General features: G+C 43.4%; 1 protein-coding gene and 5 non-coding genes across 7 annotated transcripts in view; 3 read left to right on the forward strand and 3 right to left on the reverse strand.

Annotated features, from left to right (window-relative positions):
* LOC126199375 (ankyrin repeat and LEM domain-containing protein 2) overlaps positions 1-17,847 on the forward strand; it is a 151,941-nt gene extending 134,094 nt beyond the window's left edge. Inside the window, exons 10-11 of one of the 2 annotated variants that reach the window (XM_049936286.1) lie at positions 17,253-17,384; positions 17,482-17,847. In XM_049936286.1, coding sequence (XP_049792243.1) covers positions 17,253-17,384; positions 17,482-17,653 — 304 coding nt within the window. In that variant the 3' untranslated portion in view covers positions 17,654-17,847. The remainder of the gene's footprint in view (positions 1-17,252; positions 17,385-17,481) is intronic. The other variant, XM_049936287.1, reaches the window with a different exon arrangement.
* Trnat-ugu (transfer RNA threonine (anticodon UGU)) lies at positions 9,513-9,587 on the reverse strand. The gene has a single exon. It is a non-coding gene; the product is annotated as a tRNA-Thr (tRNA).
* On the reverse strand, positions 9,920-9,994 carry Trnat-ugu (transfer RNA threonine (anticodon UGU)). Its single transcript has one exon. It is a non-coding gene; the product is annotated as a tRNA-Thr (tRNA).
* Positions 10,327-10,401, reverse strand: Trnat-ugu (transfer RNA threonine (anticodon UGU)). Its single transcript has one exon. It is a non-coding gene; the product is annotated as a tRNA-Thr (tRNA).
* On the forward strand, positions 10,671-10,745 carry Trnat-ugu (transfer RNA threonine (anticodon UGU)). The gene has a single exon. It is a non-coding gene; the product is annotated as a tRNA-Thr (tRNA).
* Trnat-ugu (transfer RNA threonine (anticodon UGU)) lies at positions 11,078-11,152 on the forward strand. Its single transcript has one exon. It is a non-coding gene; the product is annotated as a tRNA-Thr (tRNA).
* Positions 17,848-18,251: the final 404 nt, after the last annotated feature.

Below are 18,251 nucleotides of genomic sequence, written 5' to 3' on the forward strand. Positions count from 1 at the left end.
CTTCATCTTGGCCTTTGAGGGTGATACATTGCCCGAGAAGGTCAAGGTGATGGTCTACTGGTGTCTTCCCGCTGTACTTCCAGCATCACATGCCGAGAAGGCGGACGCCCATCACATCGCAATACTCCATGTGCCCCGCCTCCCATCTGTGTCAACTGTGTCTTGCTCGCCTGACTGCAGGATTCTCCAGAAAGAAAGGAAAATCATGGAGTACAAGACCCTGGACAAACTGACCTACACTGAGGTTAAGAGAAAATTTGAATGCCTGCATCCTGTGTGTATGACATTGTCTTACGCCGCCGCTACAACAGTTCTGGCACCATCGGCTCCGCCAACTCAGGTCACCTCTCAGAGCCAGAAGACTACACCTGCCCCCTTGATGGTTTGGGACATTTCCCTCCCTGTTGCTCCTGTACCACCTACTTCGGGAGCAAAGCCCCGCTCTCCCACCCCCACCCCCAACCATCAGGGACACTTCTAAGCCGGAGAAGCATAAATCTTCTTCGGCTTCTTTCGCTAGGAAGGGGTCCCTTGGGTCACTCCCTTCCCAGGTTTCTTCTAGTGGGAAAGACGACACCCGCCACTGGCTGAAGAGCCCAAAAGCAGCTGGTCGTAAGGGTTCACGCTCATCCTCAGTCCCGGAGACTGAGGCAGCGAAGTCCTCCCATGCAGGGAAACCCAAGGAGCAGCAAGAGAAATCCAAAAAGAAAACCCCTAAGACCAAGGAAATTGCGGTGGCACCCACACCACTGCTACCTACAAGCTCTGCAGCTGAGGATGGGGTGGAGATTTTGGCATCCGCTGAAGATCTAGATCTCGCCAGACCCTCAGACACAACAGATATAGACTGCTCAGGCAATAAATCAGTGGCAGCAGATGACTCTGAGATGTAAACTGCCTCATTGAATGTTCTATGCCTTCCCAGTCTCACGATGTCATCCTCCAGTGGAATTGCGGCAGTTTTTACCACCACCTGCCTAAGCTATGGCAACTGTAAAGCCTTACACATGCTATCTGTGTTGCCCTCCAGGAAACCTGGTTCCCAGCAATGCAGACCCCTGCCCTCTGCGGCTATGAGGGATATTACAGGAACCGTAGTGACTACAATAGTGTGTCAGGTGGAGTTTGCATTTGTGTCCCAAACTCGGTCTGTAGTGAACATGTGCCCCTTCAAACCCCTCTTGAAGCTGTGGCTGTCAGAATAAGGACGACGCAAGAAATAACTGTCTGCAATGTATATCTTCCTCCAGATAGTGCAGTAGCCCTGAATGTATTGGCTGCACTGATTGATCAACTCCCTAAACCTTTCCTACTTCTGGGAGATTTTAATGCCCATGACCCCTTGTGGGGTGCTACCATGCTTACTGGCCGAGAAGAGATGTTGAAACTTTACTGACGCCATTTGACCTCTGCCTCTTACATACTGGGGCCGCCACACATTTGAGTGTGGCTAGTGTTAGTTACTAGGGCATTGATTTATCAATTTGCAGCCCAGGACTTCTCCCATGTATCCACTGGAGAGCACATGATGACCTTTGTGGTAGTGACCACTTTCCCATCTTCCTGTCACTGCCCCAGCATCAGGCACATGGATGCCTGCCCAGATGGGCTTTGAACAAGGTGGACTGGGTAACTTTCACTTCTGCTGTCACCGCTCAATCTCCCCCACACGGTAACATCGATGTGATGGTTGAGCAGGTGACTAGCACAATTGTTTCTGTGGCAGAAAACGTGATCCCTCGCTCTTTAGGGTGCCCGAGGTGTAAGGTAGCCCTTGATGGTTGCCGGAAGTCGCTGAAGCAGTTAGGAGCGTCAGCGAGCTCTGCAGTGGCATAAGCAGCACCCTTCCCTGGAGCACCTCATAACTTTTAAACAGCTCCATGCCCGTGTTTGCTACCTTATCAAACAACAGAAGAAGGAGTGTTAGCAGAGATACGTCTCCACCTTTGGGTGCCACATGTCACCTTCCCAAGTCTGGGCAAAGTCCAAACGTCTTTTGGGTACCAGGCCCCAACAGCTGTCCCTGGTGCTACCATAAATGGCAAGTTATGTACCGACGCAAATGCAATTGCCGAGCTCTATACTGAGCACTTTGCTAGAGCCTCTGCATCGGAGAATTAACCCCCAGCCTTTTGCACACTGAAACAGCGGCTGGAAGGGAAAGTCCTCTCATTCACAACATGCTGCAGTGAATCCTATAACGCCCCATTTACAGAGTGGGAGCTCCTCATTGCCCTTGCACATTGCCCCGACACATCTCCTGGGCCGGATCGCATCCATAGCCAGATGATTAAACATCTCTCATCTGACTACAAGCGACATCTTCTCATCATCTTCAATCGGATCTGGTTCGATGGCATCTTTCCATCGCAATGACGGGAGAGCACCATCATTCTGGTGCTAAAACCCAGTAAAAGCCCGCTTGATGTGGATAGCTTTCGGCCCATCAGCCTCACCAATGTTCTTTCTAAGCTGCTGGAATGTATGGTATGTCGGTGGTTGGGTTGGGTCCTGGAGTCACTCTACCACTGATAATCTTTTGTCCATCGAGTCTGCCATCCGAACAGCCTTTTCCAGATGGTAACACCTGATTGCTGTCTTTTTTGACTTACATAAAGCATACGACACGACTTGGCGATGTCATATCCTTGCCACATTGTATGAATGGGATCTCCGAGGACCACTACCGATTTTTATCCAAAACTCCCATGTCCAAATTGGTGACTCCCATAGTTCCATCCATATCCAAGAGAATGGAGTGCCGCAGGGCTCTGTATTGAGTGCCTCTATTTTTAGTGGCCATTAATGGTCTAGCAGCAGCTGTCGGGCTCTCTGTCTCACCTTCTCTGTATGCAGACGGCTTCTGCATTTCGTACTGCTGCTCTAGTACTGTTGTTGCTGAGCGGTGCATCCTAGGAGCCATCCACAAGGCGCAGTGTTGGGCTCTAGCCCACGGCTTCCAGATTTCAGCCGCAAAGTTGTGTGTCATGCACTTTTGTTGGTGTCGTGCCATTCATCCGAAACCCACACTTTATCTTAATTATGATCCACTCACTGTAGTGGAGACATATCAATTCCTAGGACTGGTTTTCGGCGCTCGATTGACTTGGTTCCTTCATCTTCGTCAACTTAAGCAGGAGTGCTGGCAGCAACTCAATGCCCTCCGTTGCTTGAGCAACACCAGTTGGGGTGCAGATCGCAGTGTGCTGCTGCAGCTCTTGTCCAATCCCGAATTGACTATGGGAGTGTGGTTTATGGTTTGGCAGTGCCTTCAACATTGCATTTACTTGACCCTGTGCACCACTGTGGGGTTCGATTAGCGACAGGAGCTTTTAGGACAAGTCCGGTGACCAGCATACTGGTGGAGGCTGGTGTCCCTCCACTGCAGATCAGACGTGCGCAACTGTTCACCAGTTATGCAGCACACATTCATAGTTCCCTTGAGCATCTGAATTACCATCTCCTTTTCCCTCCCACAGCAGTCCATCTCCCCCATCGGCATCCCAAGTCGGGGCTAACGATTGCGGTTTGCGTGCGTCCCTTCTCTCCAAACTGGAGTCCTTTCCTTTACCGCCCCTGCTTGCTGTCCGTTCATGTACGCCTCCATGGTGTACGCTTTAGCCGCAGCTTCATCTGGACCCTTTGCATGACCATAAGGACTCCATTCACCTCACCTCCGCTGTCACTACCTCTCGATTCTTGACGTGTTCCGGGGCCCAGAAGTGGTCTACACTGACTGCTCAATGGCTGATGGTCACGTAGGCTTCACATATGTTCATGGAGGACACATTGAGCAGCACTCCTTGCCAGTTGGTTGCAGTGTTTTCACTGCAGAGCTGCGGCCATATCTCGTGCTCTTGAGTACATCCGCTCATGCCCTGACGAGTCATTTCTCCTGTGTACTGACTCACTGAGCAGCCTACAAGATATCGACCAGTGCTACCCTCGCCATCCTTTGGTAGCGTCCATTCAGGAGTCCATCTATGCCCTGGAACAGTCCCTCCGTTCTGCGGTGTTTGTGTGGACCCCAGGACACGTCGGAATCCCCAGCAATGAACTTGCCGACAGGCTGGCCAAACAGGCGACGCGGAAACCACTTCTGGAGATAGGCATCTCCAAAGCTGACCTGCATTCTTTCTTACACCGCAGGGTTTTCCGGCTTTGGGAGACGGAATGGCATAACAGCATGCACAACAAACTGTGTGTCATTAAGGAGACTGTGAATGTGTGGAAGTCTTCCATGCAGGCCTCTCTCAGGGAATCAGTTGTCCTCTGCTGGCTCCGCATTGGCCATACTTGGCTAACGCGTGGTTACCTACTCTGTCGCGAGGACCCACCTCAGTGTCGCTGTGGACTGCCCACTTTTAGCCACTCTGCGGTAGACTTTTAACTTTCACAGCACCCTGCTTTCGGTGTTGTGCAACAATGCCTCCACAGCAGCTTTAGTTTTACGTTTTATCTGTGAGAGTGAGTTTTATACTTCTATGTAGGTTTTAGCGCATGTCCTTTATATCTCTGTGTCCTCCACCCTAGTGCTTTTAGAGTGGAGGTTTTAATGTGTTGCAGAGTGGCTGGCTTTCTCTTTTTATTCTCGTGGTTGGCCAGCCACTGTAATCTGCTTTCATGTTTTTCTCTCTTCTGTTTCTAGAATCTCTCTGTTGTTTTCTTGTCCTCTTTTGTTCCTTTTAGTATTCGATGCCTTCCCTTCATTCTTGTGGCTTTTCCTTTCTTTTCGTTTTGTGTTACATGTTTTGTCCATTTTATTCTCACCCTTGTGGCGTTGTTTTATTAGGAACAAGGGACTAATGACCTCATAGTTTGGTCACTTCTCTCTCTTTAAGCCAACCAACCAACCAACCAATCAAGACAGTCCCCAGAATATTTTGGAGAAGACGGAAGTGTGTGCAGAGAGCAAAAAAGATGATGCATGGATGCCTGCTGCAGCTTGACAGCATAATAAACGTTGAATTTAGTGTAACGTACGAGTTGAGCAACATCTCAAGACTTTTCTGACAGTTTCACAAGGTTGTGTGAATGTTCTGTGCATTGTACTCAGTATTGGGGGTGGGGGAGTGACTGTGGAGCACCTGAAGCAATAAAACCACCATCTTAACTTCATTCTTCATTAATGCAGTCTCTCAACTTTTTGGACTGATATGGTGTATTGTTACAAACAGATAAGAAAGTTCAATTCGATCATTTACCATATGCAGCACCCAACATATGCGCATATGTTTACAATGCTGATTCTTTCAGTCCTGTATGACACATTGATATGGACATAGTATATTTTGTATACATAAGTTATTCTCTTGTTTTGTTCCTTGATGGAAGGGTAAATAGTTTACGAAAGCTGGTTTTCTGCATAGAATATGCAGTATCAGTAATCTTTTATTACTGCAGACTATAGACTCATTTCTTTTGAATTCATTGCAGTGTGCTAAGCCTCACATAAATTGCATTTTCCACTGAAAGATGGTGATTGTTTTCTATATTTGGTAAAGTAATGGAAGTAGGCCTATTGTGAAAGTGGTTTGTTATGATATTTATCTCTCTGATGATAAAGATTTGGTTTTGAAGTTTGTTCCGAAATTGATCAGGACAGTAGAAAGGTGTATTAGGCAACTGTAACTAGAGGCATTTGCATGAAGTATGCACACACAATTTGTGTGTTTCTACCAGATCGATCATAATTTCCAGTAGCCATACCATGCAGAAAGCAAAGGTGTTTTGTTTGGGGAAACAGCTCAGAGATGTTTTGGGAAAGCAGCATGATGTTACTGCTCAGAACACTAGCTTTGTTAGCCTATACTCTGACATCCAGCCATTTATAAAGACACTGCTATATGCATACACACAGAAACCTACACTCCCTACTATCATAAAACTATATGTTGCTGTAAATAAAACTGATTTTGTACAAAACAAAAATTAAACAATGGAAACTCCAGGTAGGTATAGCAACAGTATTGAGAAAAGATTAAATTGCTACTCACCTTAAAGATGAACATCTGAACTGCAGACAGGCACAACGAAAAGACAATCACACATCTTGGCTTCTGGCCATAGCCTTCTTCAGTAAAGAAAACACACACACATTCACACAAGCAAGCACACCTCGAGCACGCATGACCATTTCCACCTGCAGCTCCAATCAAAATATGATTCTCACATGATCAGCAATCTGGAGTGAGGCAGGAAAGGGGAAGGGATAGCAGGGTATGGATGTAGAGAGAGAAATGTGTTGTCTGGCAGGGCATGCAGGGTCGAGAGACTGCCAGACACAGCTTCTGGATGTAGGGTGCAGGGGAAAAAGGGAAGCGGAAAAGGAGAGGAGCAGGGAAGGGCTAGGACTGGCAGGTACGTGGGCGGAAGGCTGCACACAAAGAGGGTGAGGGAATGTGAAAAGGGAGGAGATAATAGGACAATGGGTGGAAGTTTTGGGCGCAGTAAGTTACCCTAGGTTGAGGCTGTGATAATTTTGGGAGTGGACCATGTGTTTGAAGGATGACTCCCATCTGTGCAGTTCAGAAAATCTGGTTGGTGGTGGTGGATGAGGATGAGGATGGGCGAGGAGGAGGAGGAGGAGGAGGAGGGCGCAGGTGGCTCAGGTAGAGAAACAGCCATTGACAAGAATGTTGTGTTCAGCTGCATGTTGTGCCACAGTATGGTCTACCTTGCTCTCTCCATAGTTTGGCAGTGGCCGTTCGTACTGGTGGACAGTTGGTTGGTAGTCATATCAATATAAAAAGCTGTGCAATGGTTACAGCAAAGCTGGTATACAAAATGGCTGTTTTCACAGGTGGCCCAGCCGTTAGTAGGGTCACATAAGCCTGTGAGAGGACTGGAAAGTAAGTGCTGCGTGAATGGATTGGGCAGGTCTTGCACCTGGTTCTTCTGCAGGGATATGATCACTGTGGCAATGAGATGGGAGTGACATAATAAGCGCTTCTCATACATGGGTGACTACATATTTGGGCAGGTTTAGTGACATCTCTGAACAGTCAAAGGGACTGTGTGTGGGATACAATATCCGCAGTCAACATCTGTCTTTCTTCAGGAGTTCTGGGAACTAATGTGATGGAAAACTTTTTTTTTAATGTTTGTATGAGGTTGGCTTTGGTTAGAGGGAGTGGTGGTGAAGAATTATTTCCATTGCAGGGATGAAGAGGAGGAGAGTAGGTCTTCGACAACTCCAACAAGGTTAAATTTGGGTGTAAGGCTAAAGGTGAAGCCTTTGGATAGAGCTGAAACTTTGTGGGGCTGAGGATTTTGGTGGAAAGGTTGACAACAGTGTTCTGGGATTGTTTGGTCTCTGTATTTGGAATGTTTGTAGGTAGTTTGGGGGGATTTTACAAGTTGAAAAAGTCCGCCAGATGGAGTCTGGTTGCTGTGAGGGTTTGATGATGATGAGGAGGAGGAGGAATGCTGTCGGTAGGACAGGGCTTGGATAGTAGAGCACCAAGATGGCAGTAGGATGTCAGCAGGTTGGATAACTTACGGAGGTGGTCTCTTACAGCTGCCGGACAAAAAGGATTCAATTTCACAGATGTTATGTGTGTAGTAAGGATTGCACAGCAGCAGTATCTAGTGGAGGGAGCAGAAATGGTTCAGGGATGCCTGTGCCATGGAAATGTTTTTGCAGTACCATGTTTATAAGGGGCTGGGACTGGTAGAATCTGAAAATGTGGAGGTCATTATGAAAGGAGGTGTGGAATCCAGAGAAAAAGTTGGTGCAGGTGTCCATTGTGGCACAGTGTTGGGGAAATGGGAAATTTTGTAGGAAGTGGTCAAATGAAGACTGTGTGGTTTTGATGGGCGCTGGATAACAGAAAAAGATGCATAAAAACACATACATGCATACATACATACATGCAGAAACATGCACAGATATGCAGAAACATGTACAGATATTGTGTTGTGTGCAGACACTATCATTGATACATTGTGGCATGAAGTCAGAATGTGTGCAGTTTGGAGGGTGATGAAAAAACATATGAAAGAAGAGAAAGAACGTACACTGAGAAGAGTACTGCTTTAGAGGAAAATAACACAGGATTGTGGGTTGGAAAAAGCTGTTAGGCAAAATCAAACCGTCGCAACTCCAGGTTGAAAAGTCTGTTACACATAATAGCTTTTGGCCAAAGCCTTTTTCAGCAAAGAAAGCGCACATGCACACACACACACACACACACACACACACACACACACACACACACAAGAGCAAGCGCACCTCACACATGTGACAACTACCACCAGCAGCTCTGCCCGGAATGTGACTGTTATGTAAATAGCAATCCGGAGGGTGCAGGGAAGAGGGAGGAATAGCGGGGTACAGGTGTGGGGAAAAAAGTGTGTTGTCTGGCAGGTTGTGCAGGGACTCAAGGCTGGCGCAGCATCAGGAGGGAGACTGTGGGGGAAACAGGGAGAGGAAAAGGAGAGGAGCAGGGAAGGGAAAGGATGGGTGGGTACATTGGCAGAAGGCTGCACACAAAGAGGTTGAGGGAATATGAAAAAGGACATGGTAGGATAAGGGGGCAGAAACTGTTGGGTGGAGGGTGTGGGGTCATTTGGTTACTGTGGGTTGAGCCCAGGATAATTTCAGGATTCGTTTAGATATTTTTTTCATAAAATGAGAACTGACATGTCTCACTTTCTACAATTACAAATTTCTCGGTTTTTCCTGTGACATTATAATGTAATAACTGTTAAAAGAGTAAACCCATAACAGTGGAATGAATTCAATGCTCAAACATTACAAGAATTAAAAGGTTTAATTTCTTAAAGCATTTATTAACAATTCTGTCAACATGTGCAATATTTATATTAAGTGACTAATTTCAAGCCTTTATTATTTATTTACAAGTTGCAAAGGCCTTATCAACCATATGCCTGCTCTGTAAGACTCTTCCATTTCCTCCTGATGTGTGCACTGTTTGTCCATTCAGTGTTCGTGTTCATCCTAGTTGTGTCCTCCCGGATGTTATCTCTCCACCTACTTCTGGGTCTTCCTCTTCTTCTTGTTCCATCTATTGTCCTTCTGAATGCATTCTTGCTATATGGCCCACCCAATACAACCTTCCCTTCTTTAGCACATCTACAATGTTACGTGTTTGTAAGCTGTCTTAAGTCTTCATTTTTTCTTATCCTCCAATCCATGCTACCTTTACCATATACCGGACCAAAAATTTTTCTTAGTATTTTTCTTTCAAATATTAACTGTTTTTCATCATCTTTCTTTGTAAACATTAATGCTTCACATCCATATAATGTTATTGGTATAATGGTCGAGTGGTATAAGTTAGTACTAAGTGATCTTTTCTGTAAGATTTTGCTAAAACTGAAGAGTGTTTTGTTTGCTGTTGCTAGACTGGCATCTACTTCTATATCCATTTCATTATTTTAACTATATATGACCATGCAGCTTTGCTAGAATAGAAATGATAATTAAATGAACACCCTAGCTGCAAGCAGGCGTTGATACACTTCGTTGGGGACATGCTGAAAATGTGTGCCCCGACCGGGACTCGAACCCGGGATCTCCTGCTTACATGGCAGACGCTCTATCCAACTGAGCCACCGCAGGCACAGAGGATAGTGCGTCTGCAGGGACTTATCCCTTGCACGCTCCCCGCGAGATCCACATTCCCAACATGTCCACAACACTACATTCGTAGTGCGCCTATTAGATGTTTGCCCATCATACTCATTACTCGTGGCAGATTAATCTACCAAGTCCCGTACGAGTTCGGGCATAGCGTGTGCGTTCGCACACAAGAAGGTCAAAGGCCGGGAACCCATATTTTATTTTAACTATATATGACCATGCAGCTTTGCTAGAATAGAAATGATAATTAAATGAACACCCTAGCTGCAAGCAGGCGTTGATACACTTCGTTGGGGACATGCTGAAAATGTGTGCCCCGACCGGGACTCGAACCCGGGATCTCCTGCTTACATGGCAGACGCTCTATCCAACTGAGCCACCGCAGGCACAGAGGATAGTGCGTCTGCAGGGACTTATCCCTTGCACGCTCCCCGCGAGATCCACATTCCCAACATGTCCACAACACTACATTCGTAGTGCGCCTATTAGATGTTTGCCCATCATACTCATTACTCGTGGCAGATTAATCTACCAAGTCCCGTACGAGTTCGGGCATAGCGTGTGCGTTCGCACACAAGAAGGTCAAAGGCCGGGAACCCATATTTTATTTTAACTATATATGACCATGCAGCTTTGCTAGAATAGAAATGATAATTAAATGAACACCCTAGCTGCAAGCAGGCGTTGATACACTTCGTTGGGGACATGCTGAAAATGTGTGCCCCGACCGGGACTCGAACCCGGGATCTCCTGCTTACATGGCAGACGCTCTATCCAACTGAGCCACCGCAGGCACAGAGGATAGTGCGTCTGCAGGGACTTATCCCTTGCACGCTCCCCGCGAGATCCACATTCCCAACATGTCCACAACACTTGTGTGCGAACGCACACGCTATGCCCGAACTCGTACGGGACTTGGTAGATTAATCTGCCACGAGTAATGAGTATGATGGGCAAACATCTAATAGGCGCACTACGAATGTAGTGTTGTGGACATGTTGGGAATGTGGATCTCGCGGGGAGCGTGCAAGGGATAAGTCCCTGCAGACGCACTATCCTCTGTGCCTGCGGTGGCTCAGTTGGATAGAGCGTCTGCCATGTAAGCAGGAGATCCCGGGTTCGAGTCCCGGTCGGGGCACACATTTTCAGCATGTCCCCAACGAAGTGTATCAACGCCTGCTTGCAGCTAGGGTGTTCATTTAATTATCATTTCTATTCTAGCAAAGCTGCATGGTCATATATAGTTAAAATAAAATATGGGTTCCCGGCCTTTGACCTTCTTGTGTGCGAACGCACACGCTATGCCCGAACTCGTACGGGACTTGGTAGATTAATCTGCCACGAGTAATGAGTATGATGGGCAAACATCTAATAGGCGCACTACGAATGTAGTGTTGTGGACATGTTGGGAATGTGGATCTCGCGGGGAGCGTGCAAGGGATAAGTCCCTGCAGACGCACTATCCTCTGTGCCTGCGGTGGCTCAGTTGGATAGAGCGTCTGCCATGTAAGCAGGAGATCCCGGGTTCGAGTCCCGGTCGGGGCACACATTTTCAGCATGTCCCCAACGAAGTGTATCAACGCCTGCTTGCAGCTAGGGTGTTCATTTAATTATCATTTCATTTCATTATTGTTATTAAACAGACTCCCTAAGTACTTGAAGCGGTCATTGTTTTTAAAGTGAATCCATCTACAACCAAAGGTGCATCATGTTGGTTTTTCTTACTTATGACCAGATATTCTGTCTTTTCTTCATTAACCTGTAATCCTGGTTTCTCAGCAATTTTGTAATAATTTTGCATCATTTTGATTAATACTGTTTTGAAACTACTTACAATGCTAAATCATCTGCAAAGGCAAGTCTAGTAATGTTCATCTCCTGCATTTGGATCCCTTGTGGACTAGTATTACTAAATTCTCTATCAATCTTCTCTAAGACGAGGTTAAATAAAATAGGTGAAATAGCATCTCCAAGTTGTCTCAGTCCAGTGAACACCTAAAAATTTTCTGTTTCTCCTACAGGTGTCTTGATACAACATAAAGTTTCTTTGGTGCACATTTTAATTAATCTGATTAGCTTTGATGGTATTTCAAATTCCCTCATTATATTTAGAAGCATCTGTCAGTGTATGCTATCGTAGGCATTTTCTGAAATCTACAAATAATATACATACATCTACATTGAATACCCATGGCTTTTCATTTATCTATCTTAGAGTGAAAAGATGATCTAATGTGGATCTATTTCTGCAAAAACCGCATTGGTAATCACCAATTAATTCTTCAGTAATTGGGATCAGTCTGTTTAATAGGCACATCAATAGGATTTTATAAGTAACATCCAGTAAAGCATTTCCTCTGTAGTTGTTGCACACAAGGGGATCATTCTTTGTAAATATGGGGTATATAATTGCAGTTTACCAGTCTGCAGGTATGGTTTCTGTCTTCCAAATTGTTTCTATTAGACATTGTATGTAGTTCTATTTCCAGTTGTAGTCCTCCATTCCTTAATAACTCAGCGTATGTCTGGTCTTCACCACAAGCCCTGTTATTCTTTAATTTTTTTACGGCTTGTTGCATTTCATTTACTGATAAGATGGTAACATGTGCATCGATTGCATCAGGTTCTTCAAATTTAAAGTAAGAATGTGGATCATTGCTGTTGAGTGATTGTGAAAAGTATGTATTCCACCTTTTTTGTATATCATTCTTGTTGGTCAGTGTTTTCCCATGCTGATCATTTATAAACTGTTCTCTTGAAGCAAATTTACCCAAAGATTTTTTAATACTTTGTTTCATCTGCCTTGCTCTGTGGTGCTTGAAATCATCCTCTGCTTCTTTTATCATGCTGTTGTATTCCCTTTTCTCTTGTCTTAGGGTTTGTTGTGTTTCCTGACGGATTTTGTAAGATCTTTCCTCCAGTGTCATATTGTTCATTTCTGTAATCCACACTTTTCTTGCATTTCTTTTCTCCAGAACTTTTTCTTGGCACTTTTTGTTAAATACTGTTCTTTCAGGTGTCTCCATCTGCTTTCAACATCTTGTTGTTCCCTGTTGGACAGTCTAGTTTTTGTTAGGTTGCTTTCCATTTCTTTGATAAAGTTTTCTTTTAGATTTTCAGCCAGATTTCCTGAGTTATATCTAGTTATTTCCACTCTGTTTCCATTTATTTTTCTTAATTTCTTCCATTTATTTTTCTTTTTAATCTTATTTTCATTTTTGATGTAATTAACATATGGTCTGTGCCACAATCGGCATCCCAAAGGTTCTAATATCCTTAGTACTGTTCTGGAATCTTTTTTGGATAGCCACATGGTCTGATTCACTACTACTCCATCTGTTGATATCCATGTCCCTAAGTGAATGTGTTTGTGTTGAAATTTTGTGTTGCTTAGTGTGAGATCGCCAACGGCGTTGCCGCATTGGTAACACCAGTTCCCGTCAGATCACTGAAGTTAAGCGCTGTCGGGCTGGGCTAGCACTTGGACGGGTGACCGTCCTGTCTGCTGAGCGCTGTTGGCAAGCAGGGTGCACTCAGCCCTTGTGAGGCAAACTGAGGAGCTACTTGATTGAGAAGTAGCGGCTCCAGTCTCGGAAACTGACATACGGCTGGGAGAGCGGTGTGCTGACCACATGCTCCTCCATATCCGCATCCAGCGACGCCTGTGGCCTGAGGATGACACAGTGGCCAGTCGGTACCTTTGGACCTTCGTGGCCTAAGCGGGAGGAGTTCAGTTTAGAGTTTTTAGTTTAGTGTGAGATCATTTGTTATTGCAAAGTTTATAAGTCGAACCTCATTATCCTAACTTTTATTGTGTAAGCTGAAATTACCAATGGTGGGTTTGTACATTTCCTACTTTCCTACATTGACATTAAAATCTCTTAGCACTACATTTACATTATGTCTACTTACTGAGTTGTATGTGTGCTCCAATTGACTATAGAATTCTTTCTTCATATCATTATCCTTATCTTCTGTGGGTGCATGTGCATTTAGAAAAGAAATATCTAATCACTGAGTCTGAACCGTGATGTATGATATTCGATTGTTGACATGTTTGAATTCCTTTGTTGAGTCACTTATTGATTTATGAATGTAGAATCCAGTTCCAAATTCATGGCAATCTCCATAAATTAGAGTCATGTCTTCTATTTTCAGTGAGCCAGTTCCTTGCCATCTTACTTCTTGGAGAGCTGCCAGTTGTTCCCTGTATTTCTATAGTTAATTTATTAGTATTTGGGCACTTCCAGGGCGGTATAGGCTTCTGATATTCTAAGAACCAAAAGAAAAATCCTTTTAGCTTTGCCAACTTTTGTTCCAGTATATTCTGTCCTGTTTCTAAGACATGCGTTGAGTATCCCGACTGGTCAGCATTTTTACATGAGCAGGTTGGTAGACTCAGCACTACCACCAACTTGGAGGACCAGAAGTCTTGATTTTGGGATGCTCTTCCCGTAGGAGAATTGCCTTCACCACAGCTTGGCGAGCCTCTTCTGCCTGTGTTAGTTTCGGTCAACCCAGGTATTTTATTTCCCCGGTACCCTCCATATCTGGAGAGCTTTCCCCTATCTGCCACCTTGGGAGGTGCTCGATGAGGGACTAGCAAACCCCACACAGGAGTTTCAAACCTTACAGGTTCATTTTCAAGCCTGACCTACTGAGGCCATGCTGGCAGTGCCTGATCTTAATAATAAACTTCAAAGTGGCAACACATACTTTATAAATGATTGCAGAATGAATTCACAACCAACACAGGCCTCTTACAGAGTCAGCTTGGTTAGAGAAACATGTGGATTGTGGCGTTCGTTCTGCAATCTTTTATAAAGCATATGTTGTCACTTTGATGTTTATTATTAAGATCAGGCACTGTGAGTGCAGCCTCAGTAAGCCAGGCTGGAAAATAAACCTGTAAGATTCGAAGTTACTCGCATTAATATAAATATTGCAACTGTTAACAGAATCTTTACTAAATTCTTTAAGTATTTTAGTAAAGTTGCTGGTTCCCTGCGAGCAAAATGTTGAAAATGAAAAAAAGAAAGATTTAGTTGCTAATCGAACTGTTGATGTTGTTGTAGTAACTAATATAATTTTAACTCATTCATTAATTGAACAGGGTTAATGGCTGAATCATTATTATTTTTTCCTCCCTCTTTTCTTTCATTATTTAAGATTCTAGCTTGGCTCACTCAGGAATGTGGAACGAGTTAAGCTACTAGAGGGCATGCTGAAAAATAATGCTTCCAGTTTTTTTTTTTTTTTTTTTGTTGAAACTCTTGAAGCTTTTTAAATAACACAAACATTATTAACATTCTACATCTTTATTCTTCATATCTACATATTTATTTGTCAATATAGTAGAGGGAAACATTCCACGTGGGAAAAATATATCTAAAAACAAAGATGATGTGACTTACCGAACGAAAGCGCTGGCAGGTCGATAGACACACAAACAAACACAAACACACACACAAAATTCAAGCTTTCACAACAAACTGTTGCCTCATCAGGAAAGAGGGAAGGAGAGGGAAAGACGAAAGGATGTGGGCTCTAAGGGAGAGTGTAAGGAGTCATTCCAATCCCGGGAGCGGAAAGACTTACCTTAGGGGGAAAAAAGGATGGGTATACACTCGCACGCACACACACATCCCGTGTGCGTGCGAGTGTATACCCATCCTTTTTTCCCCCTAAGGTAAGTCTTTCCGCTCCCGGGATTGGAATGACTCCTTACACTCTCCCTTAGAGCCCACATCCTTTCGTCTTTCCCTCTCCTTCCCTCTTTCCTGATGAGGCAACAGTTTGTTGCGAAAGCTTGAATTTTGTGTGTGTGTTTGTGTTTGTTTGTGTGTCTATCGACCTGCCAGCGCTTTCGTTCGGTAAGTCACATCATCTTTGTTTTTAGATATATTTATTTGTCAACATAGTCACCCTTGCGACCAACACATTTCTTCCAATGAGATACCTGTTCATTGATGCTGTCTATGTAGAGTGTTTGTTGATGGAGCCTCTGCTTGCATCACTCCATCATTATCAAAGTGAAGTCCTCCAAGATGTTCTTTAAGTTTTTTGAAACAGATGAGGCTTGGATGGGGCCAAGTTGATACTGTATGGAGGATGATCAATGAGAATGAACCCAAGGCATCGAATTGTTGCAGATGTCGCAGTGCTTGTGTATGGTCTGGCATTGCCCATGCTAAAGGAGAGGGTGGTCCATGGGTGGACAAACTCTCTTAATTCAAAACTCAATTACAGCACACTTTCTCACAGACCAACATATTTACTTTACACATTGCGATGTTACACACTATGATTCGGAGCACTCTAGCACCAGAGGGCTACAAATATGTATATATGAAGAAAAAATATGTAGAATTTTAATAATGTTTATTGTATTTAAGAAGCTTTTAGAGCTTTCAAATAAATTTGGAGGCTTAACTTCTCAGCATGCCCATTTATATTAAAAGTTTTCTTGTGCCTTATAACTTCCAACTTGATTCTCATAGAGTAATTCGTTTATTTAGCTGTTCTATAAACTTAACATATTTGGAACCACTTTTTCACAAAATCGCTTTTTATATAATGTATTTGCAGGCTTGACTTTAAGTTAATGTTGCACTTAACTAAATGTATGCTCTGTCCTCAAAACACGGTAAAGCAATATTCACATGATTTTTCCCATAAATTATGTCATGAGATAAAGAAAATGAAATTCTTCGCTAGCAGATGTGAGATCTACATTTTTATCTTGAGTCTTCCTCATAGCTGTGTTGTGAATAAAATTGATTCCATCATCAGTAAAGAGCAGCTCAGCCATACGCAGCAAGAAACATATATAATTCCATATTTATATGAAAAGATGATGGTAGGAATACTGTGTGCAGAGATTAGGGCTCCAATTTACTTTATTTAGTATAAATGTGTACCTCCTATAGTTAGGGGTGAAAAAACATCAGTAAATAATAAAATAAATTTGAAGGCTAAAATGATGATTGGTTGCTGCAAATCTTCCTTAGTAGTATACATCAGTCATGTATTCCTTAACACATCACACAGAAAAGCAGAATAGTGACTGGCAAAGTGAAGAAAAAGCAAAATGAGTGTGGGTGGTTAATCTATTTTGACGATAAATCAGCTGGAATATCCTTACAGTTTTTACATTATACACTTAGGTCAGTTATATATACACATAACATGTGTTCATCAGTCATAATCCCGATCTCAGAAGAGTCTGGGATTCTGTAATGATTATAGCATCTTGGTTTTTATAAAATGAGTACTGAGTTTTCCCACTTTTTGCAGTCATATACTCATAGATTACTTTGCCTTTCTAGTGTGTAGCAAATTTGCATTGTCATTACCAAAGACAGTGTTTGAGTGTTTCTGTTGTGACCTATCCTTACTTGAATCATATTTCCACCACTATGCCCTTTGTAATCTTGCCCATTGCTTAAGGAATAACAACACTTTAGTCAGGTGTCTGGATTTTGATCCAATAGAGAACACACACACACACACACACACACACACACACACACACACACACACACACACACACACACAGTGCATTTATCATTTTGATCTGTAGTCAACCATTTATAGACACAGAAATAACTCTTTTCCTCAACTTAGGGCATTTTCGTTGTTCCAGTAACACTCCCGGAAAAGTGGATTTGGATGTCCTTCATGCTCTGGCAGGAGTTGATATATTACAACAGAAGTATCCTAATATTTACAGGTGGCGACATGCTATTCTACTTTACCCAGAAAAAGAGAGGCAACTGTAAGTTAAATAAAGCTATTGACTTTATTAAATGTTTTGTTTATTTTAAAACACTAGCCTGATTGTTGCTACTTATACTTCATTAACAAAAATACAGGTGGGCCAGTCCTGCATTCACACGGCACCTAAAGAAGCTGCAGACTCCGGGTACTCTGACGCCAACCCATAGACATGAAGATGGATTCTTATCTTCTCCAGATGCATGGCATAGAAGACTGGTGCGCTGTACACATGCTCCCAGAGCAGTTGACTTCAGCAATGTAACATAGTGGCTGGAACTGTAGTAACTCCTTTATCATCCTCCAAGAATGTTGTGCCTCGTTTTAAAAATATTATATCTTCTGTATATATTTCTCAAAATTATTTTTAATGTACATAATGACTTTAAACTGTGATGTACTTCTAATGTGCTTCCCTAAGCATTTTAAAAGATCCCTTGACTCTACAGATATTTTTATAATTTTATAGAGAAAAAGTATCTGTGTATATTCAAAAGTTGACTGTAACATTAAAATTTTACATAAATACAGAAAACTGTATAATTTCTCTTTTATTTGAGTCTTTACGTATACCAGTGTCTGTTGTATGCTTTTCTAATAAGCTTAAGCCCTTCTTGCGTAGAGTAAGGTTTGACCTAAGTTTGCTAGGTGCCATGTTTGACTATTGGCTTGTAGGGAGATTAGCTCACTTGCCCAAGCTCTCACATGGTGCAAGACCCGGTACAGAAGCTAGCTGGCTAACTTGACTGTGGATAGGCACACAAGCCACCAGTTTGCAGTCTTTCTCAAATGATTTTAAAGGAAATGTTTGGTGAAAAAAAGATGATTCTTCAGAATCCCATAGCTTCATTCATCAGCTCCATGATGA

The sequence above is a fragment of the Schistocerca nitens genome, chromosome 8 (genome assembly GCF_023898315.1).
Source record: "Schistocerca nitens isolate TAMUIC-IGC-003100 chromosome 8, iqSchNite1.1, whole genome shotgun sequence".
In the NCBI taxonomy this organism is placed as follows: Eukaryota; Metazoa; Arthropoda; class Insecta; order Orthoptera; family Acrididae; genus Schistocerca; species Schistocerca nitens.